At 43.5% G+C, this 23,543-nt stretch overlaps 1 protein-coding gene across 1 annotated transcript in view; it reads left to right on the top strand.

Annotated features, from left to right (window-relative positions):
• stard9 (StAR-related lipid transfer (START) domain containing 9) overlaps positions 1–15,500 on the top strand; it is a 46,907-nt gene extending 31,407 nt beyond the window's left edge. The window contains exons 22-32 of the mRNA XM_066674757.1: positions 503–7,471; positions 8,521–8,718; positions 9,331–9,514; positions 9,609–9,749; positions 10,308–10,407; positions 10,482–10,645; positions 10,737–10,801; positions 11,379–11,581; positions 11,679–11,758; positions 12,243–12,401; positions 12,688–15,500. Coding sequence (XP_066530854.1) covers positions 503–7,471; positions 8,521–8,718; positions 9,331–9,514; positions 9,609–9,749; positions 10,308–10,407; positions 10,482–10,645; positions 10,737–10,801; positions 11,379–11,581; positions 11,679–11,758; positions 12,243–12,401; positions 12,688–12,792 — 8,368 coding nt within the window. The 3' untranslated portion in view covers positions 12,793–15,500. The remainder of the gene's footprint in view (positions 1–502; positions 7,472–8,520; positions 8,719–9,330; positions 9,515–9,608; positions 9,750–10,307; positions 10,408–10,481; positions 10,646–10,736; positions 10,802–11,378; positions 11,582–11,678; positions 11,759–12,242; positions 12,402–12,687) is intronic.
• Positions 15,501–23,543: the final 8,043 nt, after the last annotated feature.

Here is a 23,543-nt window from a genome sequence, read left to right on the forward strand (position 1 = left end):
GAGTGCACAGCAGTGAGGAGAGAGGAGCAGAAGCTCTGGTTTTTAGCTGGTTTTAGGCTCTGATTTCTTTCTTCTCCGTTTTTAGTCAGTGCTCTTATTTCTCCGTGCTCGTTGTGTCTGTTTTGCTGCATTTAACCTCGTCTTGTAAATGTGGGTCCAGCGCAGTGATTGGACAGACTCAGACTAAGGGGCGGAGCAATGATAAAGTTTCTGCACTTAACGTCAGAAGCCGGGCAGAACGTCTCGTTTTATTCCTTGTTTTCTGAGATGGGCAGCACACAGAAAACTGACAGAACGCAAAAAGAAAGCCTACTGCATGCTGCTGTGGGGTCCTGTATGTTGTTATGTTTAGGAGACTGCTTTTGAAACAGAGAGCAATGAAAATGGAAAGCTAATTCACCAACAAATTGCCAAATCTCTATGATTTCAAAAATATCCTGAGTCTAAACAGTGATGTATAATAATAATCCAGGTCCCTTTTTTATTTATTTTGTCCCCACAGACAATTGCTCCGAAGAAACAGATCATCAGAGTCCACATCATCTCTGTCTGAGTTTACCTGTCCCAGGAAATGGGTGTCTGACGAATGCCTACCTGATCAAAAGACGCGTGGCCGCTCCAACACTATGCCCTCCAGATTTAGTCAAGGGACGTCCAGTAGACAGGGTTCCTCTGAGAACCTCAAAATATTGCAGAAGGAAGAGAGACCTGATTGTGAAATGATAGAGAGGAAAACTCTGACTTCTCAGCCAGAAGTGTCGGCAAGGAATTGTGTGTCCGCACAGTCTGCAGTGGATTCAAATAATGGGGACACCCAAAAGGTTCTACCGATAATAAAACAATCACATGCACCAAAAGGTTCCTCCAGGGGTGCAAAGAATGTAACCCATGGTGGAAGTAAGGGCTTGGAGAGAATCCGCAAAGCTCTTTCCCGATCAGTTGGCTCTGGAATAAAGATAGCCTTATCGAGGGTGTTCCGGAAACCTCCTTTAGGATTGCGAGGTGGCAGAGGTGGGAAGTTTACTAGCAGGGCTAAAGCTCAGATTGTCGGGGAAGGAAGTAAAAATACCACTGTGGGAGAGACTGAGACGAAGCCTCAGAAGTGCTCTATTAAAACAACAGTGTCTTGTGAAGGGTTGGAGCAGCTGATCTCAGGTAAAGACATGATGCAGAGACGGTGGCACAGTGCTGAGACCCTGACCCAGAAAACCAAGAAGTGGGTCAAGATGCAGCAAGAACTGACTGGATGCGAAGAGAATGATGATGAGGAAGACATTGATGGCTCTTCAGACTGTGACAGTCTTTTCTCAGTCGACTCCCTCTCATCAGCTTACGCCATGGTTTTGGCAGAGCAGCTGAAGCGGGAGGAGTGTGAGCCAAGCGAGGCAGAAAGTGAGGACAGTCAGATGTCTAAGGACTCGCTTGTTATGGAGAGTAGTGGGAAACACATTACTGCAAGACAAGCAATGAAGCCTCGCCACTCTCTGAGTCATAGTTTCCAGCCGTCACTGAGCTCTCCATCAACGGCAGCTAAAGAGGAAAAAGAAAAACCCAAAGAGATGCCTGCAGAGGCTTTCTGGAGTCTATGTGGCAGGCTTAAGCCAGTAAGGCGAAATGGGTCTCAAGGGGCAAAGGAGTGCTCATATATCTCAGAGATCGATTCAAGGCCCTCAAGTAATACTAGTGTCAAAGATCCAGAGAATTTACTTGTACTTACTGATGCTTGGTCTTCCACAGATGCAGCTGATAGTCCACGAAGCCTAAAAGTCTCAGAAAGCTTAATGAGGCAGACACTCCACAAGCCAGCAGAGAGCAATTCCAGCCAAAGCTCAGATTGCCTGGATCTATCTTCTACAATCAATGAGTCTGAAGACCAAATATCACCTCGCTCTGATACTATAAAGGGTTCAGGCCAAGTATCTTCTGAAATGGAGTCTAACTTGGACTCTTATTGTAGTGACCCAGACTCTAAACCATGTCCCAGGCAAGAAAGCACCCTGTTGCACGAGAACCATCTGCTGTTGAGTAATTATAGGATGCACAGTCCTTCAGGAGAGCCCTGCAGCATGGAAAGCATGAAGAATGCTTCTATAGATGTTCATGAAAAAGATGCCCCAATGATTAATAATGAAGTTCCACAAGAATCACTGCCACTGCAAAGTCATGGTGTTGATGTTTTCAGTGCTTTTTCCAAAGAGGGAGATCTTGTGCCAGGTTCTTTGGGACGTTCCCAAGATAAATCCCTTGGTATGGACATGCAAATCAATGTCTTTAATGAAGCATATATCATTACCTCAGGTGCTGAGAGATCCTCTACCAAAAAGTATGCATCACAAGAGGAGCTTACGAAGTCAAAACAAAAAATGCAGCTTGATGGTGTCTTAAAGTATGACGGACATGTATCTCTAGAACTCCAACATTGTGATCATGCTCTTCAAACTCCAGCTGTTTCAGAACATACCAACAACCAATCCTTTACATCTTCAAATGGGGAATTCCATCACACAGTTATGCAGAGTGTGGACATAGATTATGAGGTTTTATCTGAGACTCCGCATTCAGACAGTCATAAAGAAAAGTCTGTGGATGATGGAAAAATATTACAGTATAAAGATATGACTGATGTGCCGTTCACAGAAGAGGTCCTTGTTACTGGAGATACCAAAAATGGCAGTTTTACGATGTACAAGAAGCCAGATAACCCCAGTGAAGAGGCAGATATTTTTAAGCACTGTGATGTCAAGCAAGACCATGCGGCTTTTGATGGGCCAAGGAACAAACTGTGTCATGATGTGTCCACACAGCATCCAAAGGGACAATGTGTAGAAGCACATGCTCTGAGTGATTTTGTTGTGGAGGATCCAGAGGCAATGGACCTTGACAGTTCTAATATCAGAAGAGACACAACAGAAAAACTATCAATAGAAAAACAGATCCCTGCCCGGTTGTCCAGTGTCGACACAAAGGCAAACTTAGAGCTAGATGCTACACTGCCCAATGTGAATAGAAACACCCTGAACCAAAACAGCATTTGTTCAGCTGTCACACCTGCATTTACAGCCCCCCAGAAACAGGATATATCTGGTTATTTTGTGAACAAAAATGAAATTATGAAAGAGGTCAAATATGATCCAGCTTGTGATGAGGTTACTGACAGTCAAATGTTTGATGAAGGAAAATGTCAAAAGACTGGCTGGGCAGTAAGTGAGAAGATATCAGAAGTGGTGAAAGAACACCTCAGTATGTCTCTGGATGTGGATGGGGGTGAAGAAGTGAATAGAGAAACTGAAACAAACAGAAGTAGATTCCCAGCAACAGGCATAGATAATGGTAATGTTGATGAAGTTAAGATGAGATCTTGCAAGAGTTGCCTGATATATCCATGTACAACAGAGTCTCCTGTTGATGATGACACCAAAACAAAAAGGACAAGTTGTAGTCTAAGAGAGGAAGATTTATTCAGGGGTTACACAGGGGAAGAAACATTAATACACAACAAAGAAAGTGATCTCATAAGTAATGGTCCTTCAGTGGAGGACCTTACTGTGGATTTCACTGTCCCTGAACCAATTTGCGATCATCTTGATTCTGTAACTACTGCTTATCAGAATGGTTTAACTGATAAAATGGTACAGGATAGGAGCTTACTCACTCAGTCAACAGTGATGTCTGCATATAAGCTTTGTCCTGAAGTGAACCCAAGTCCTGAGTCTATCACATTTAATGATATTACAAAAGATGAAACAGGAGATCACTGTGCCCTGAACAAATCAGATACTACATCCATCAAAAATGCATGGCATACTTCAGCTCCTATTTATTTAAGTACTCCTATAAGAAGTGAAGACTGTGAAGTACCTCCTGTTGCAAGAAGCGTTCCAGAATTCCCCAGTTCTCTGCAAGAAAATGGTGCTCTACAGGTCTTGCATCGCATGGAGGACAATATAGATAATGCTACATCTGGGAAGGTTAACATAGAAGGCATGCCTGATAAATCATACATGGATGACATCACCGATTCAATGAAAACTGAATTTTTATTGATGCCAGAACTTTCTGATAAAGCAGGTGGAAACTTTCAGACCTCTGCTTGTAGATCATCACACAATGCAGCAAATCAAGACTCTGCTTCCTTGGAGAGGTCTGGAAAATATCAAATTGTTAACAGCCAAAGTCATCTTTGTGTTGAGCAGGACACTAATTCCTTTCAAGACAGTAAAGATAACAAATCAAGGGCTCTGAAAAACAGCGCCTGTTCTGGAGAACGTATTGCAAAATCCACTTCTTCTGTATCAGGTCAGGCTCCATCCAAATCCTGTATTCCATCACAGCCATGCAATCAAACCAACCAAACTTTTCAAAGGGTGATGGCTATGAATGGAACAACTTATAACTGTCTTCAGCCAGAAGATCAAACAATCTGTAATGGTGATCACAAGCATCAAAGAACCAAGATTCAGGCACAGTCCAAAACATTTCAAGCAGAGCAGTCACTAAATCAGCTGCAAGCTCAAGAATCTTCCATCTGCACTGCCTCTGCAGATTTGGCAGAAGGTGCAAATCAGCTAGACACGAGAATGGCAAATAAACCTGACCTCAAATCTTCTTCTTCTTCTTCTGAGAAAGCTGGATTATTCAGTGTAGACCAACACAAATTTCATCATGACATAACTCGTTCCACTGAAAAAGTCACCTCGGCTGAAGATCATGCAAGAATTATCAGTGTAAGATCAAGCTGTTGCAGTTGTAACAACAGCCGACAGAGAGTAAAGCCAAGAAAGTACAGACGAGCCCATTTTACAGCCCCTCTGAGTTCTTCTACAGACTCACCTGATTCATCCTTGGATGATATAGGCATAACCAGAGTCCATTCTTGTAGCAGTGCCAATCTAGGCAGAAGTGCCATTGCTGTTCTTAGAAAACCAAATGTTGCTCAGAATAGATCAAGGATTCTCTCATCTAGTGAACAGCATATATCCTCATTCTCTGCAGTTAGTCCAAAACCTGTAGAGTCAAGAGGAAACGCCTCTCTGGAGGCAGGCACTAGTCCAGAGGTCACCATTTATCTCCCCACAAATGTAGCAAAGAAACACTGTAGCAATTCTTCATCTTCTAAACTTATTTCACCTGAAAGACAGCAGTCACTCAAGACGAGTCCTATGACAAATGGAGAACCTGTGCTGCATTTTGCTTCAAGTGACATCAACCCCTTTATTCATGCAAGGAAGAGTGAGGAGCTGCTAAAATCTGTGTACAAAAATCAGGCATTTGGAAGTGCTGTCAACATATCCAGCCAGGTATCTCAGCTTGACGTCGGTGATAAGCGCATAACCAGATGTTGCAGTGTGGACAATGGTCTGAACATCCAGAATTCTCCTTTCAACTCTCATTTGAGCACTTATGCAACAGACAAAAGGCTTTCTAGCACATTAAGCAGTGTTGAAGATTCTAAAGAGCATACGTCTCAGCTCTCAAAGGACGTCCATCATACCTCCTTGGTTTCTAGCGATAAGACGTTAGAAGCTACAAGCTGCGATTCTTACAATGACACCTCCGACTTAGGCCACAGTTCGGGCCAAGTGGATGAAATAGTTCTTGTTTACTCCTCTGAACATGAAACTCAAGAAAGTGTTCATCAGAAATCAAGAAAATGTGACAGTGGCACACAGACGTCCTTTCTTGATGAGGAACTGAAGAAGAAAAGTAGACACAGAAGGAGCAGCGCTCACGATCATGTGTCCAAACAGCAACAACCAACCACATGGGCAAGCCTCCAGAATATGTCTGAACATCTCTCTGAGCTGATTCACAACACATCTGACCTCCTAGGGAACATTCAGTGCATGAGAACAGGAGATAAGAACTTGAAATACGAGTATCCAGTTAAAAATTGCAGCCAAGTGTTAAAGACTCACTCCGACGAACTTCTTAAGAGAGATGGTTCCACACAAACTACCGTAGATATTGGGATCCAGACTGAAGCTCCACTGTTAATGAAAGAGAGCAAAGTTGTCCCTCAAAGTCCATCTTTGCAGAACAAAAAATCTCACGAGGTCAGCGTTATTGTCAAAGTGATTGGCTCGGATGTTTGCAATGGTTCGAAGCCAGATCAGTATGAAACTAGACAGAGTTTTGAAACTATTAAAAGCATGCCTGACTTGAGGCCCAAGGCCCCAACTCCCTCTGAACAAATGAGTAAAAATGTAGAAGTATCTGCTTCAAAAGTACTCTCCCTAGAGACTGTTTTACCAAACCAGAACTATCCCAACCACAAAGCCTTAACAGCTAACACTGTCCAAACACCTCAAAATTCTCCCAAATGCTTTGGCAGATGCACCTCTGAGATTTTAGCAAAGGATAAACAAGTGTTTCAAATGAAATCAAAACCAAAGTATTGTCCTGAAAGACAGGTCTTGTTTATGGACCGTGCCTCTTCACCTATTCTCACTGTGGATGTGCTGACTTGCTCCCAGAAAGGGAAGGCAAAGCCTGCACAATGCTTACCAAACCATGGGCCAAAAAATATGGACAATCCTCATAAGAAACAGATCTCAATGAGCTTCAAAAACTCACCCGATAGCAAACAAAGGTCCTCTGTTAAAATTAAAGCACTGCCGATTAACTGTTCTTATAAAGTTCAGAATGAAAATAAGTGTGAAAAACAGTCAGTTTCATCTGCGTCTCTTCAAAACCTTAGTGACCTCAATTCCACAAATGATGAGCCATACTCTGAGAGCACCTCTATAACGGGCAGATATTCAAAAAATGGGAGGCCCCTCTGTCATGGAGATATCAAGCAAGGCATGAGACAACCTGTTTTGTGTAGTCCACCATCTCCTAGTCACTCATCGTCAATTGAGCAAAGGCAACATGAAGATGATGGCCCACATATTTTTCTGTCCTCAACACCAATTAGTCAAAAACACACACAGAGCACACTACAAAACAACCACAGGGTCTCTCAAGACTCAGTGAAGTGCTGGAGTGATCTAAGCCATCGCCATCTCCGACACCAAGAGGAAGATGCGGTGTCACTGGCTCCAAGTGAGTGCAACACAGACATCCTGCTCAGCATCAATCCACTCCCTCAAACCAGTCCTGCCAAGGAGGACCGAAGGATTCCTGAAGACCTGCCAATGCACAACAAGTTTACCAACTGGTCAGGCATCAGCCAACAGCCGCTCAATAATGAGGGTGTCACCAAACCCCGAGACACTTGCAGATCAAATTCAGAGTCTAGGCATAAGCCAGAGACTGATAAAAAGACAAGGGAGATCGCGAGACTGCGTAAGGAACGGGAGCAGGTTCTGGCCTCAGTTCGTCTGGACCTGAGTCCTCAACATCTGAGTGTGGAACTTACAGAGGCCAAGTTACACTATGGCCTGGGGGAGACAGACACTCTTCTAAAGATGCTACAGTCCAGCCCCAGAGAGGAGACTGAAACCTCTACGAGACAACAACTCTATGACAGGTAACTTTCTGCTATAAACATTGTGCTGGATTGCGGTGGTTGTTGAGGTTGTTGAGAATGAATTAGAGAGAGTCACGCACCTGTGAAAAGAGTAAGAATGTTTTACTTCAAAGTAGAGATGGAAAAGTTTACAGAGATGTTACTAGGTCCCGACTTGGTCACCCTCTCCCATCGTCAGTGGGAGCATACACACATTATAGAAAATATTATCACCCTCAGTTGTTTCATAAACAGTTTTCCCCCCAAGCTTTAGGGTTATAGACCAATGATACACAGGCAGAGAAGAGACAAACAACTCTGAAAGAGTTCACAGTAACCTTAAACAAAGTATAAGAGAAAATATAGAATTAATATGAAATTAATCACGTTCCAACAATTGACTGCTACCAACTGTACAGTTCTAATCCATGGTCATATTATAGTTACAATAGAATAATAATAATACATGCATGTTTTACATATATACAGGGGTTAGACAATGAAACTGAAAGTGTGGGAGGTTTCATGGCTAAATTGGAGCAGCCTGGTGGCCAATCTTCATTAACTGCACATTGCACCAGTAAGACCATGTGCATCCAATGGTTCAATTATTGTGTCCTGAAGGCGGTGCCGTGTATCAGGACGACAGTGCACCAATACACACAGCAAGTCTGGTGAAAGATTGGTTTGATGAACATGAAAGTCAAGTTGAACATCTCCCATGGCCTGCACAGTCACCAGATCTAAATATTATTGAGCCACTTTGGGGTGTTTTGGAGGAGCGAGTCAGGAAACGTTTTCCTCCACCAGCATCACGTAGTGACCTGGCCACTATCCTGCAAGAAGAATGGCTTCAAATCCCTCTGACCACTGTGCAGAACTTGTATATGTCATTCCCAAGACAAACTGATGCTGTATTGGCCGCAAAAGGAGGCCCTACATCATACTAATAAATTATTGTGGTCTAAAACCAGGTTTCAGTTTCATTGTCCAACCCCTGTATGTATATATATAAATATAATATATAAATATATAGAAATGATCAGTATGTTCTGTTGTTATTCGCTCAGGCACAGAAGGAGCATTGATGGTTTGAAGAAGGAGAGAGAGGCTCGTATTCAAAACTGCCGCCGAGCACGAAGCCTCAGCCCCAGCAAGCTACCTAACCCACCAGGTCCTGAGGTGACGCCCCAGAGACCCTCAGATCTGCCGAGCAGGCGGAGAGAATATCTGCAGCAGCTTCGCCAAGAAGTAGTGCAGATGAGCAGGTGAATACTGAGATCTCTCTCTCTCTCTCTCTCTCTCTCTCTCTCTCTCTCGGAGCGATACCATAGACATGCCACTTTTTGTTCCATAAAGAGCCAGTTTTTCTGATACCTTTAAACGGGTAGAAAACCTTAAGATCCAGTGATGGATTTTTAAACTCCTAAAAGGTTCTTCTCACACTCTCACATCTCTTAAACAAAAATGGTTCTTTTATGGCGTCGCTCAAAGGAACCATTTGTATCACCTTTATTTTTAATAGTGTAGGGTCTTTGTGGTTCATCTAGGAAACTTAATATATCAAGGACCTTTTAAAGACCAATGGGATTCATCCGGGAACATAACTAAAATAAACAAAGGTTCCTGGATGCCCCTTTCAGGGTTTTTCTGGTGCAAACCTGTTCCAGGAACATCAGTAATTCATATTTAGGGGTTGCATAGGTAAATGTTTTACATTTACACTGGCTCTGTTTACTTGGCTCTGTTCAGCTGAAGTGTGTGTGTGTGTGAGAGAGATTGTGTGACTCTTCTGTCTTTAACATAATGCTCTGATTTTAAACAGGAACAGGGCCAAATAAAAATATATCTAAATAATCGACACACATCTCCCTTCCCAGAGTTCCTGATCCAGTGAGGAGGGAGGGTCAGTGTCCGTCTGATATTGAGGTGCTGCTGCGGGACTACAGTCGAGCGCGAGAGGAGGCCAGGACGGAGATTGCCCGAGCCCGAGAGCGGCTGCGTGAGAGGACAGAGCAGGAGAAAAGGAGGTTACAGCAGCAGGCTCTCGCACAGGCTGTAAAAGTGAGACCCAGAAAACCGAGGCTAAACATTATACATCATTAAAGTCTGGGTAGGATGTTATATTTTTATTTTTTTTCCTCTGTTGCTGATGTAGGACGACCTGAGACTTCACACACGTTTCAGCAATAGCACTTTGTGCACTGGTTCCAATCTGAGTCTCTCCTCTGGACCTACATCTGGCTACAACAGCAGCAACGCAGCTCTGCTGAAAGACAGTACCTCACCACCAGTACAGGTACGGTATAATAACAAAAACTATATAACAATTTAGAGGGCTTCACTGTGTTCACTGAAGAGCTGAAGTCATTTTTTAACACACCATGGTTGTGACATCACAACCATGCCTACAGTAGCTGCTCTGGGTGTGTGTGCTTTCACTGCCACGGATGGGTTAAACATTGCTATATAATGACCATAAAGCACATTTTCTGTCAGACGATGTGGTGCAATTACAGACTGTAGTCCACTTGTTGCTCTCCATACTTTATTAGCCCACTTTCATCCTGTTCGTCAATAGTCAGGACCCCCACTGAGCAGGTGTGATGTGGTGGTGGATCATTCTCAGCGCTGCAGTGACACTGATGTGGTGGTGGTGTGTTAGTGTGTGTTGTGCTGGTGCGAGTGGATCAGACACAGCAGTGCTGCTGGAGTTTTTAAACCCCTCAGTGTCACTGCTGGACTGAGAATAATCAACCAAGCAGACATCATCCTGTGTCCATATGAGATATATGAGATAAACCAGATATCACCAGTGATTTAAAGGTCCTCTTTTGTCTGTTTATGTTTATGCCAGATCACTGGAGTCCCAGATGCAGGTTTCCGAGTCAGAACTCGACCTCCCCTGATCCCTCCTCAGAGTGTAAAGGCTCAGCGAGCGTGGCTCTCAGCTCAGGGTGAGTGGAGACCTGTCTGTAAAGATGTACAACTCCTACATTCTGAATTCGATCTAAGCAGAAATCCTCCACAGATATCCGCCTGGAAACCTTCTCTTCTGGATGCGAGCTTCAGCCTTCTTCCTCTCCATCGTCTCCTCCTGCTCGACAGCGCACCTTCTCCTTTGGCTCTCCCTCAACTCTGTCTACGTCTTACCAGGACATCGCAGACTGTACTCTCTCCAGCGCCGTAGCAGAGGTACATCAGTCTAAATCAGGTCCATTTTTTGGTCCTAATTGTGTGAAATGAAATGTGCAACCTATGCATCATCTGCTGTTCTGTGTCTCAGGTCAATTTAGCCTCTGGTGGAGACTTGAGGAATCTGCTTGCAGGGAAGGCTGCAGCTGGCTGGAGGTCAGTGTTTTGTCAAGTGAAGTACATTTACAGACTGTAATCCATCTGTTGCTCTGCATACTTTGATAGCACCATTTCACCCTGTTCTTAAACAGTCAGGACCCTATGGGTTGTGTCCGAAAAGGCTCCCTATTTACATTTTAGGGCACTATTAAGGGCCTCACCATGTTTTTCTCTGAGGACCTGTGATTGTGAGGGCACTACATTCTCTGGCAATGCACTTATAATTTATAGTAAACATTACAATGAGCTGTGGCCCAGGATGCATTGCAAATGTCTAATGAGGGATTAGGGAGCCATTTCTGTCACAGCCTGTGATGTGGGAGGTGGTTCATTCTCAGTGCTGTAGTGTTAGTGTGTTGTGCTGGTGCAAGTGGATCAGACACAGCAGTGCTGCTGGAGTTTTTAAACCCCTCAGTGTCTGGACTGAGAACAGTCCACCGACCAAAAACATCCTGTCGACAGCGTCCTGTGTCACTGATGAAGGACTAGAGGACGACCGACACACACTGTGCAGCGACAGATGAGCTACTTCAAAGTCACTATGTACAACCCACGTTTTTGTTTCTTTGTGCAGGTATCAGGGCACAGAGCGAGGGGTCCAGACTTTCCACAGACCCTCCTCAAAACCTTCTGCTCATGGATTTCTGGGAGCCATGGTGCTAGAAAGACCCCTGGCCAGTCTGTGGCGTTCGATTCGAGACCACTCAAAGACTCATCTCTATAACGAGTCTGTCAGATCTGCTTGGACACGACCAGTAGATGACAGCACACAACTAGGTGACAAACACCTTCGGTTCCGCCCAAACGTGGGAACCTTATTCAGAGAAGGAGAGTGTGTGGGGTTTGTGGCTAACAGTCGTGTTGTTTTCTGCAGTTTACCTGCTGACCGATCCCTCCAGCTGTCAGCTGAAACAGCCGAGAGATTTCTGCTGTCTGAGCACCGAGTCCAAGCAGGTGGGCTTTTCTCTTTTTGGGTTATCTGCCCCCTGCTGGATAGTCTGAATAACACCCTCTTTTTCTCTTTCTTTTCTTTACAACATCTTTCTCTCTCTTCTCACTCTTTATTCTTATGTCTCCTGCACTGTTTCCCTTCTTTTCTTTTTTCTTTTCTTTTCTCCTGTTACTATCTACTATCTTCTCTTTTTTACTCTTTCTGTTTTTAATTTCTCTTCTTCACTTTCTCTCACTTTTACCTTTACACTCTCTCTCTGTACCTCTCTTTTACTGTCCTGTCTTCCTTTCTTTCATTTCCTCACTCTCATTTTTCTTGTCTTCTAACTTGTTACTCTCTATCCCTCAATTTTCTCTCTCTCTCGCTCTTTCATTCTACTTTACTCACTCTCTCCCATACACCACTCATTCTGTCTTTCTCTCTCTCTATTGATTTCTCCTCTTCCTAAAACCTCTCTCTCTCTCTCTCTCTCTCTCTCTCTCTCAGGAGGATATGTGGGTGTTGGCGATGCAGTCTGTATTTGAGGAGTCTCTCCCTCGCCCCAGTGTGGACACCATTCGTGGGGAGATGTTTCCCAGTGCCTGGATCCTTCAGCCCTTTCGGCAGCCGAGTCGAGACCTGGTCTTAGTTGTCTATCTGCTGCAGGTAAAGCTTCCACCGTTACGCTCCATCAAACTCTGACCGGCTGTGTTTTTAAAACAAAGAAAATCTGTAAAGAATTCTGAGCTGCATGTATGTGTGGAAGGGCTGCACAAATAAAAATTATTATTATTATTATTATTATTATTATTATTAATATGTCTTTTAGTTATTATATAATAAAAAAACGTAAGCTCCTGCCTGCAGTTTGAAATGTTGCTCTCGTTTAAATTGCGATTCAAGTGGTTACCATAACTTTTCATCAATGAACACCGTGTGTCTCCCCCTACAGGTGGACCTGGGAAGCCCGTCTCTACCTCAGAAGCTGCAGGGTGCAGTGGCCAGGAAGCAGGCCTCCGTCATCTCTGACCTCGACTCCTTTCTCTCCGTCTCCTGATGCGTTCCACACAGCAATGAGCACTTACTCTTTAGGTCTTTGCTAAAGTTTGCACCTCGTCATTTTCTTTGATCTGATTTCTTCCACTGAGCACTGATGGCATGTTTATATGAAATGATTTAAATTTGTTATATGTGTGGTTTTTATTTCTTTTTTATTGGTGCTTTTTTGGCCAAAGCATGGGCAGGAGTTTTTTTTGTTTTTTTTTTATTAACGCTGACGTTGTTCTCATTTTTTTTTTAAACGTACTTAAGGTAAATAACTGTACATAGCTCAATCAGAACCAGGCGTATTTGGATCGGTATTCTGATCTAGTGGCCTGTAGGTGCGTAGCATTATAATGTTTTGAAGCTGAGCTTCCAAACTGAAGCTATAATATTTGAAACTTGAATTCGACAGAAATTGTTTATGGAAATTGTGTGTGACCCGCACAAATCAACGTAAACTAGTTCATTGAAGTGATTTACCTTTCTGCACTAAAGCTATTGTATGATACTGAGATGAATTTCAAAATAAGACAGGGGTTTAATACTATACACTTTAAGAAATTTGCCTCAAACTCTTGAGCAGTGCCACTGAAGAACCACACTATCTTTTAGTTCCTTAAAGATGACGTTCATGATTGTAATCAAAAGAACACTTTTATAAACTTCAGTGTTTCCTTACTATTTACTAGTTCTCCAAATCTGGTTCAAATCCACTCTGTGTTTTACAAAGGACCAGTGTCTGTAAATGAGTAAAAAAAACTGTCCTGGTTCAATATGCTAAGCTCTCTCCGCTTCTGAATGTAAACAACCAGTGACAACTGTGTTTCCCCACAATCACAGACCTTCCTTTAAAACACCGTTTCTCTGCCACAGGACTGTGGACCATAAACGGGCCAGAAAGCACAGGCCTGTACTTTGTGGGAATAAGTTGTCCACAGTGGGCTATCAAAAGCACTTACCGTGTCAAATAATATTAATACAAACTGTGACAATGGCACAGAGCGCAGTTTAGTCCATTTTTCTTCATCATTTACATCATTAGGGCAGCAAGGTGGCACAGCAGGTAGCCTGGGCCTGGAGGTTGTGGGTTCGATTCCTGCTGCAGGTGACTGTCTGTGAGGAGTGTGGCATGTTCTCCCTGTGTCCGCGTGGGTTTCCTCTGGGTGCTCCTGTTTTCTCCCACAGTCCAAAAACACACGTTGGTAGGTGGATTGGCGACTCAAAAGTGTCCGTAGGTGTGAGTGTGTGTGTTGCCCTGTGAAGGACTGGCGCCCCCTCCAGGGTGGATTCCCACCTTGCGCCCAATGATTTCAAGGTAGGCCCTGGACCCACCGAGACCCTGAACTGAATTCTCATCTCTCATTTCTGTAAATGGTTGTTTTAAAGGACCATCCACTGAAAGGATGGTCTTTCTTCAGTGGCATTCCTCAAAGAACCCTTTTAAAAATGTACTTTTAATGACAATTTTGCCGATGTTTGATGTCTTTGAAGAAGTATTTTGATGGGTTTTTTTTTTATTCTAAAGAAATATGCAATTTGTTTTGACATAAGCTTTCTTTTGTTGAAGGAAACTGTAGCAAACTTTTAAATCACATTATTACATGTTAATTATTTTATGATCTATTTCTCACATTAGAAATCAGAGACCTGTGCCGTGTTGGTGTCTGGTCAGTGAGCCACGTGTAGCTTTACCCTTTAATTATCGTCAGTGTGAACCACTGAACAAAACATAGGATTTGGGCCACTTCTATTTGCTGTGTGAACAAAGCTTCAGTGCTTTTGAACAACTTGCTTCAGGCCTCTGTGTCACAAAATGGCAAAATGAAAATGTCAGTGAAGATGCAGCGTCAGCCTTTAAGGAGCTGAGTGTATATTTACGAGACAAAGCTGTCTCTTCTAGTTAGACATCAGGTAGAAACAAATCATAACCACAAGGTGAATGGGAGGGTGTCTGTGTCCGGCATTAAAGAAACTCTAGGTAAGATTTGTTTATTGCTCCTGGGGCTCCCCCTAGAGTAATTAATTTTTACAGCACTGTACTGAAATCAATGGAGGTGGGTGGTGGTTTCCTACCCTCCTCAAAAATGACACAGTGCAGTTTCTGCATTGCTGAGCCTAGAATAGCAACGGCATAGATTCCATTCTCCCTTTAAGAGCTCAGAGAAGCATCACAATGATTTTGATGCTGCAATTTCAAGATAAAAATATGACATACTGTTCCTTTAAGAGTAGATACGATGAGAGGCATTATAACAGTGTACAGTACTCTCCCAGGTCTCTGCATGTTTGGATCTTTAATAGAAACCAAATGGCTTTACAGCAGACAGACTTTAGTGATTAAATGTGTTTGAAATGTCCATCTGTTTATTGAAATGAAAGAGATGTAGCTACAGTGACAGCAGTGTACACTGCAGCTGTGTTCACAGATTCATAGACTAAGCTTTTCTTACACGAATTAGGATGCGACTAATGCAGTGGTTCAGTTCGGACGCCAAAAGTGAAGCCCTGTTTCCACTCAAACATGAGATAGATTTCCTCTGTTACCTCTGTTTTCTGTTCCTCTGTTAGATTTATTTTCTGAGTCTAGCGATAATATCTAACCTCTGTTTAATTGTAAAAAATAATTTATAACTTTTGTTCCCCTTTCCTGTGGATGGTTTAACTGCTTTCTTACATTTTATACCTTTATTTATAAACAAAAACATTATTTTCTTAAATATATTTGACTTTTTCCATATTTCTTGTCTGTCGTCTGTTTCTCCACACATTCTGGTCTCAGTGGCTTTGTTTAGTCTTAACACGTATGCAGCAATCAGCCATAACATTAAAATCACCCCACTGTTCATTCTATCAGCTCCTCTGACCGTAGCCTTACAATTACAGACTGTAGTCTATCTGTTGCTCTGCATACTTTGTTACCCCCTTTCCCCCTGTCCTTCAGCGCTCAGGACCCCCACAGAGCAGGTGTGATGTGGTGGTAGATCATTCTCAGTGCTGCAGTGACACTGACGTGGTGGTGTGTTAGTGTGTGTTGTGCTGGTGCGAGTGGATCAGACACAGCAGTGGCTGCTGGAGTTTTTAAACCTTGTGTCCACTCTGTGAGACACCCCACTCTCGTTGGTCCACCTTGTAGATGTAAAGTCAGAGACAGTAGCTCATCTGTCGTTGCACAGTGTGTGTCGGTCGTCCTCAATATGCTAAGCTCTCTCCGCTTCTGAATGTAAACAACCAGTGACAACTGTGTTTCCCCACAATCACAGACCTTCCTTTAAAACACCGTTTCTCTGCCACAGGACTGTGGACCATAAACGGGCCAGAAAGCACAGGCCTGTACTTTGTGGGAATAAGTTGTCCACAGTGGGCTATCAAAAGCACTTACCGTGTCAAATAATATTAATACACTGACGTGGTGGTGTGTTAGTGTGTGTTGTGCTGGTGCGAGTGGATCAGACACAGCAGTGGCTGCTGGAGTTTTTAAACCTTGTGTCCACTCTGTGAGACACCCCACTCTCGTTGGTCCACCTTGTAGATGTAAAGTCAGAGACAGTAGCTCATCTGTCGTTGCACAGTGTGTGTCGGTCGTCGTTCAATATGCTAAGCTCTCTCCGCTTCTGAATGTGTGTGTCGGTCGTCCTCTAATCCTTCATCAGTGACACTGAGGGGTTTAAAAACTCTCAAATTACACCTGTTCTATGGGGGTTGTAGAACAGGGTGTAGGGGAGCAAAGAAAGTATGCAGAGCAACAAATGGACTACAATCTGTAACTGTAGAACTACAAAGTGTACATATAGAGTCGGTGACTGCAGAAAGGAGGCAGCTTTAATGTTTTGACTTATCTATGAGTAGTGCAGGGCCCTTGTGTGTGTGTGTGTGTGCGTGTGAGAGGGGGTTGGGGGGCGTAGCGTCCTGAAGCGCCTATCTGCCATTTAAAGGCAGTGTGTGTGGAGAGGAATGCGCGTCGTGTGCGCAGCCAGGCAGCGCAGTCCGCAGGCGCTTTATTTTTAAACCCTCAAGGCGGAATGAGCCTTTACAAACCCACCTCACTCTCAATGCCCTTCCAGACCCCCGCAGCCCTCCGCCTCTCTGGGGTCTATAATCAGACCTGAACAGCGGATACTCTTCGAGGAAGCCCACAGAACCGGGACAGCAACGTGCCCAAAGCTCTCCAAACTGCTGGTGAGTGCTTCTGAGTTTCTCCTACTGGCTATTACGCAGAGTCCCCTGGGGCTACTAACTATTGATCTGATCACACAGTGCTTCAGGCCTAGGATTAAAAGGCCTTGGTAATAGATCATCTCAAGATTAGGTCCAGTTTCTTTTCTTAAACTATTTATTGTGTGTAAAATGAATTTAAATTATTTTATTTGAATTAATTTACGTATAATTCACTAAGTACCACTTTTTAAAAAAAAATGTCACCCCTCTTGTATAAGGTTTATGCATGGTTCCTTATCTTAAAACATATTAATAAGCAGTTATATCACATGAACGGGGAGGCCAACAATGAACTGCTGTGAGCCCACCCTCTTCTACACTGTTATCTCTAAGACTGAGGGTAATTCTGCTGCTAGAACCTGATGAAAAATGTTGAGAGACCTTGCTTCTGAGGATCCCCTTTTGGCTGGCACTTTGCTACTTGTAGGTCCATACGTCTTTTACTCTGCTGTCATAGTACCTACATGTCCCACAGGTGCTCACTTTGAAGGTGTACAACACTCCTGAAAAGACCAGAGGGCACAAACATACGCTCTGCAGTTCTGGCCCTCCCTCTATCTCCCGATCTTGCTCACTGTGTTCTCTCCATTGCTCCCTCCCTCATTCCCCCCCTTCTCTCTCTCTCTCTCTCTCTCTCACACACACACACACACTCTTGTGTGTTACATAAACAGCATAGCTTCACAATATCAGTGAAAGAAAAACAGCTGTGTGCTGTCACCCAGACTTGGAAATAACAATGAAATTTGGTGCACTGCCTGGGCCTCCCCTTATAAGGGAAACCGGCCAAGCTCAGCACGGAATTACAGTAAATATACTCCAGGAATAGTTTTCCATTGATTGTCCTTCTATTCATATTCTCCTGACTTATGGCCTCTGTGGGATCCAAGTGGGAATCTGCTTTTAGGAATAGCTGCAGCTGCAAGGCCCTGGCAACAATAACGGCACTAAAATCACTTTGTCTTAGGCAAGATCTCAGGAGACAGTTCCCAATACCAACATGTCTCATGTCCTAAGACGTATGAGTGAAGGTCTGCTCTTTTGTCTTGAGGCATAAATGTTAGCATCTGTAGACAAGGAGGTCGTTAATTTTTGTGCATTGAAGGAAAAGGCAGGATTCAAATTTTGAAAGAACATTTTGTGAGTTATGGTGGTCCATGAGACTGAAGATTACCATCTCTAAAGAATAGTCTTAATGCTTGAAAGCCATATTTAAATCATGAATATCTAATATATGTTTAGTCCTTCAAACAGGCCAGGCTCCTTTTCATATCAGCTTACAGAACAACAACAGACTTTATGGCTTATGAGTTTGGGCTGAAGTTACATGTTTCTCTAACAGCAAGGCTCAAAAATAAAATAAATGCCTGACCTCACAGGGTTAAATGGAAATGGCCGGTCAGAGGTGAAATGTTCCGTTAGTGCCCATGGCGTAGGTAACTTGCATATCTGTGAATGCACCATTAATGCGGAAAGGTACATACAGGTTTTGGAGCAACATATGCTGCCATCTAATCAACGTCTTTTTCAGGAATGTAGCTGCTTATTTCAGCGAGACAATACCAATACCAAGCCACATTCTGCACATGTTACAACAGCGTGGCTTCGTAGTAAAAGCGTGTGGGTACTAGACTGGCCTGTCTGCAGTCCAGACCTGTCTCCCATTGAAAATGTGTAGCACAGTATGAATCACAAAATACGACAATGATTGGGGTCTGAAGTTATACGTCAAACAAGAATGGAAAAGAATTCCACCTACAAAGCTTCAGAAGTTAGCTTTTCCCAAACGCTTATTGAGTGTTGTTAAAAGGAAAGGTGATGTAACACAGTGGTAAACATTGCCCCTGTCCCAACTCTTTTGGAATGTGTTGCATGCCTCAAATTCAAAATTAGTGAATGTTTGCAAAAAAAAACAACTATAAATTTATCAGTTTTAACATTAAATATCTTGTCTTTGTAGTGTATTCAATTGAATAAATGTTGAAAAGGATTTGCAGATCATCGTATCCTGTTTTTATATATGTTTTGCACAACATCCCAACTTCATTGGATTTGGGGTTGTAGAGAAAATCATATAAATATCACTCCTTATATTTGATTCTACTATAATCACCATTACTTCTTAAAACGTGTAGGATTTATAGGTGTTTCATATCAACACCAATATGTTCCTCTAAGACCTTTTCCCATCAGACCGCCCTGAATGACCGCACTAACGTATCAAGTTTGGAGACCATTGCAAATGTTCAGAACTGTCGTACCACTTTCTAACCCTTGTGCACCTCAGAGTACACAGCAGCTCTAATCAAGTCAGGCCTAACTCCAGTTTCAGTCACTCGCCTTCATAGACGTCATAAATATTCCACTATACCAACACACTGTACTGCTGCTTGTGGTTACATAGCTATTCCTGACAACAGCTAACGTGTATCGTCCAAAATAACACCAGTTTAACACCAGTAAAAACAGCCTCGATTACTTCACTGACTCTTCTCTTACGTTCTCGCCATTTACTTTCTAGTGCTTAAAAACTTCAGACATGTTCCTCCCTTCTGGAGAGCCGTGTGTTGGAGCGTAAACGTATAGAAAGAGCGGGCTCTGTGGGCTGTGATAAGGGAATTCCCGCTGAAGGAGGGCGCGTCACTCTCTGATAACATCCCCCCTGCAAGCCCCTGATACAGGGCAGAGAGGGAGAGAGGAGAAGCAGCAGCACCAGGGCCTCTTTCTGAACAGAGTTGGTCTCTTTTGTTCTTGCTGTGCCTTGTAGCCAAACACAAATTGAAAAGGAGACATCCTTCGCAGACAAGTGTTTTAATCTTACCCTGGTTAAACTACAGGGGCATTAGTCATCGTACTAATTCAGGCGATATTATATATAAATGATTCAGTAGCATCAGCTTTAGCTAACATTAATGTTATATTGTTATTGAGGAGCTGAAGTATAGGCCCATGCACAGTCTGCTATTTTGAAATGGGAAATATATTAGGAAAGTTGTGGTCTACCTAAATGAGTATATATATTTAGCTAAGAGTGTGTGCAGCATGTTTGGTCCAGCTGCTAATAGATCACAGCCTTGCTGGTGTCATAACAAGCTCAGTGCTCCTAGTTTAACAGCTGAAGGGCCAAACAGACTAGGACTGTAGTGTTCTAGGTGCTGAAGTGAAGTGAAACCACCTGATTTCTCTCATGTGTGATGAGCATTCATGTCTGAATCACAGCTCTGGAGCTGTTTTGGAACCTAAACCATGTTGAGAGACGACATGAGCAGACGTGTGTAAATTGGCCCTGTAAAACTTGTGTGGAGTTTCTACGTTAGTTTACTCTGAGGGGTTGCCCATCCCCTGTTTGGGACGATAAGGCCGACCACAAGTGGCATGCCTCACAAAGATATGAGCTATCTTAGCTGCTAACCTTCACCCGCCATTCCACAGAGGCACGCGCACACCCACACCCTCCTGGCGAGTTGGAAATGGCGGCCGGTGAGAAGTGACCATTGTGGTTTGAGTGTTTCATGCCGTTTCAGGCCGTGTGCTCATGGTGTTTAAGCAATGCACCAATCTGACAATACATTAAAACTACCTCTTTGTTTCTGCACTCACTGTCCATTTTATCAGCTCTACTGACCATAGAGGAGCACTTTGTAGCTCTACAATTACAGACTGTACATTGTTAGCCCCATTTTACCCCGTTCTTTAACACTCAGGACCCCCACAGCCCCACCACAGACACAACACACACTCACTGCAGCGCTGAAAATTGTCCACAACCCAAATCATTCCTGCTCTGTGGGGGTCCTAGGCACTGAAGAAAAGGGTGAAAGGGGGCTAAGAAAAATAAAGTGCACCTGTAGGGTCAATGGAGCTGTAGAAATGAGGCCATTTTAATATTATGACTGTCATAAAATTAAATGCAATAGAAATGCTACAAAAAATCTTTTCACACAGACTACCATTGATATGTAATAAGGTCTTTTAATAAGTAAAATATTTATACGTTAAAATTTTGGAGATACATGTTTTTCTTCTGACAGCGAGTGTTTGATACTGTAACACTAGGAATTATAAGATACAGTATTGGTCAGAGTCGATTGCATTAACCACATAAACATGAGTGAGTTATTGGATTATTACAAATGCCACCGTAGCTCATCCCAGGGGTATAGGATGACGCTCCTTCACTCAGAAAATGTAATTCTACTGCTCCACAGCTCAGCACTGGGGGTTTAATACCATGTTGCCCACACGTGGCATTGGACATGGTATCATTGGGTTCATATGCAGCTGCTCTAGAGCATCCCATTTATTGCTCTACTAAAGAGACAGTATAAACTGTGTATAGCTAAGCAGCTAATAAGAAACACAGTACTTCTGAGCTTACTGAACTATTCCTTACAATTCAGACTTGTTTGCATACTACAGAACCTTAGCAGCAGCCAGTAGTTTAGAAAGATGTATGTTCACTAACTGCAGGTGGGCAGATAAAGTACAGAAGCATAAGACTTTAGGAAAATATGAGCTTCAGGACTTTTTCTTGTTTTAAATATGGAATTTCAGACGTCTAACAAGGTTGTCCGGTCACTTCGAGGCCTGTTTGTGTTTCCATGTTAAAGACATATAAATGAATAACTGTCTTGCATCTCTTTTCAGACCACCCTTCTGCCCCAGTGCACCTCCTCCTGAGGTCTCCTGTCCCTCCCGTCCCCCTCCGTGTCTCCGGCAGCCATGACCACAACCACGGCTACCACCACCGACTTTGACAATGCTGAGATCACGCAGCAGTACAGCCGCATCAACACGCGTTTTGAGCTGTTGGATGAGGAGTTGGACAATGACAACAGCTCAGCGCGGCTGTTTGAGCGCTCACGTATCAAAACTTTGGCGGGTGAGTTCTGAACAGTGGCCCCTGTAATATTCATGTCATAAATATAGTCATGTCAATATTTCTATTGTTTCCAATGCTATTCCAGTAGTAGCTACACACTCTCACACACAAGTGTATGAATCCAGGCAAACAAACTCCTCCCCCCGTTCTCTTCTCCTCCCCTTCACTCTCTGAGCTGAGCTAACTGAGATGGCTGCTGCATTCCCGTCGTGCCTCGGTGTGATGGGGCTGGACAGCTGCCCTGTCTGTCCACGCCCAAGGCTCAGCTCTGCGGGCACTGGAAGCCTGTCATTGCTGCCACACCTGTGGGGTGGCTGCTCTGACCCAGGCCCTAAAATAGCTCCGTGTGAGGCCAGAGACACATAGGTGTTCCAGAAAGCAGACTAAACTGTCTGCTTATTTACAGCAGAGATACAAGCTACTGCTGGGGAAAACACACAAACGGTATATTTGATTGCACTGAACCCACAATCCATATGAGACATATATTGGTGCTCTTCCACTGCATGGTACCTACTCTACTTGGCTGTACTCGCATTTAGGTCCAAGGTCATTGGTAGCGTTTCCACTAACACCCCAAAAATGTAGCTGGTGACATCGCAAAACCCAGGCTCTAACGAGAACCTCAGGCTTTGGAAACAACAACAACAACAACAATAGCACCGGTGGTAACGTTAATTGTTGCTTATACATCAGATTCATCTGATTGTGATGTAACATATGGGATTTGAAACTAATTCCATGTCTGGGTTTGTCAATAGTCGACACACATTCTGTGTGCAGATCTATACGGCCTGTACTCACACACACACACACACACACAACCTGCTATCATCATACATCTTAGGCCTAATTGAATCAGAATAACATCCCACTAGCTTCAAGGCTACAGTAAATATGTGTGCTTTGTGAACTAATGATAGCAGCTTATAGTTTACGTGTGTGGCTCTCGTTGTCTGTGTCTTTAAGTCGGGAACATGATGCTGACTCCGACCTGGAGTTTGATGTGCTCTCTGCATTCTGTGATGTTTGTGTAATGAAATTTGAGTTTCCTGCCTGAGAAAGGCAGAGAGAGAGAGAGAGAGAGAGAGTGAAAGCGCAGACACTTCTTTTATGCTCGTAAATAGACAGACATCCTTCAGAATGGCACAATAATGTGGACGTGAGGTCTTAACACATTCAGTAGTTTTGCTCCTAACCGTACTTGTCTGAGCTTGTCTTTCACAGACACTTTTAATCACACAGGATGACAGGGATTTTATATATCCAATAAACACACACACACACACACACACACACACACACACACACACACACACACACATACACACAATCTTGTCATGTGCAAAGAGAGTGTCTGAAAGGACAGGATGTGAAAACGCATCGCTGTATGATGATGCACTGATCTGCTCAATGCAGCATGTAAACATAAAATACAGTCTATGGCTGTGATTCCAAAAGAGCGTAATGGGGACTACGTTTTTGGTGGTACAAGGTTCTCCTGCAAGCGTGTTGAGCTGCCAGGGATGCTGCATTGCATTCAGTCTGAAAGAAAAGCTTCACGTTTCTATCTGTGTAGCTGTCACCCTCCCAGCTTTGAAACACTGCGTGTGGGTGGAGACCTAGTCTGTAGGAGGGAATTGTCCTTATTAGAAACTAAGAGGAAA

The sequence above is a fragment of the Hoplias malabaricus genome, chromosome 1, assembly GCF_029633855.1.
Source record: "Hoplias malabaricus isolate fHopMal1 chromosome 1, fHopMal1.hap1, whole genome shotgun sequence".
In the NCBI taxonomy this organism is placed as follows: domain Eukaryota; kingdom Metazoa; phylum Chordata; class Actinopteri; order Characiformes; family Erythrinidae; genus Hoplias; species Hoplias malabaricus.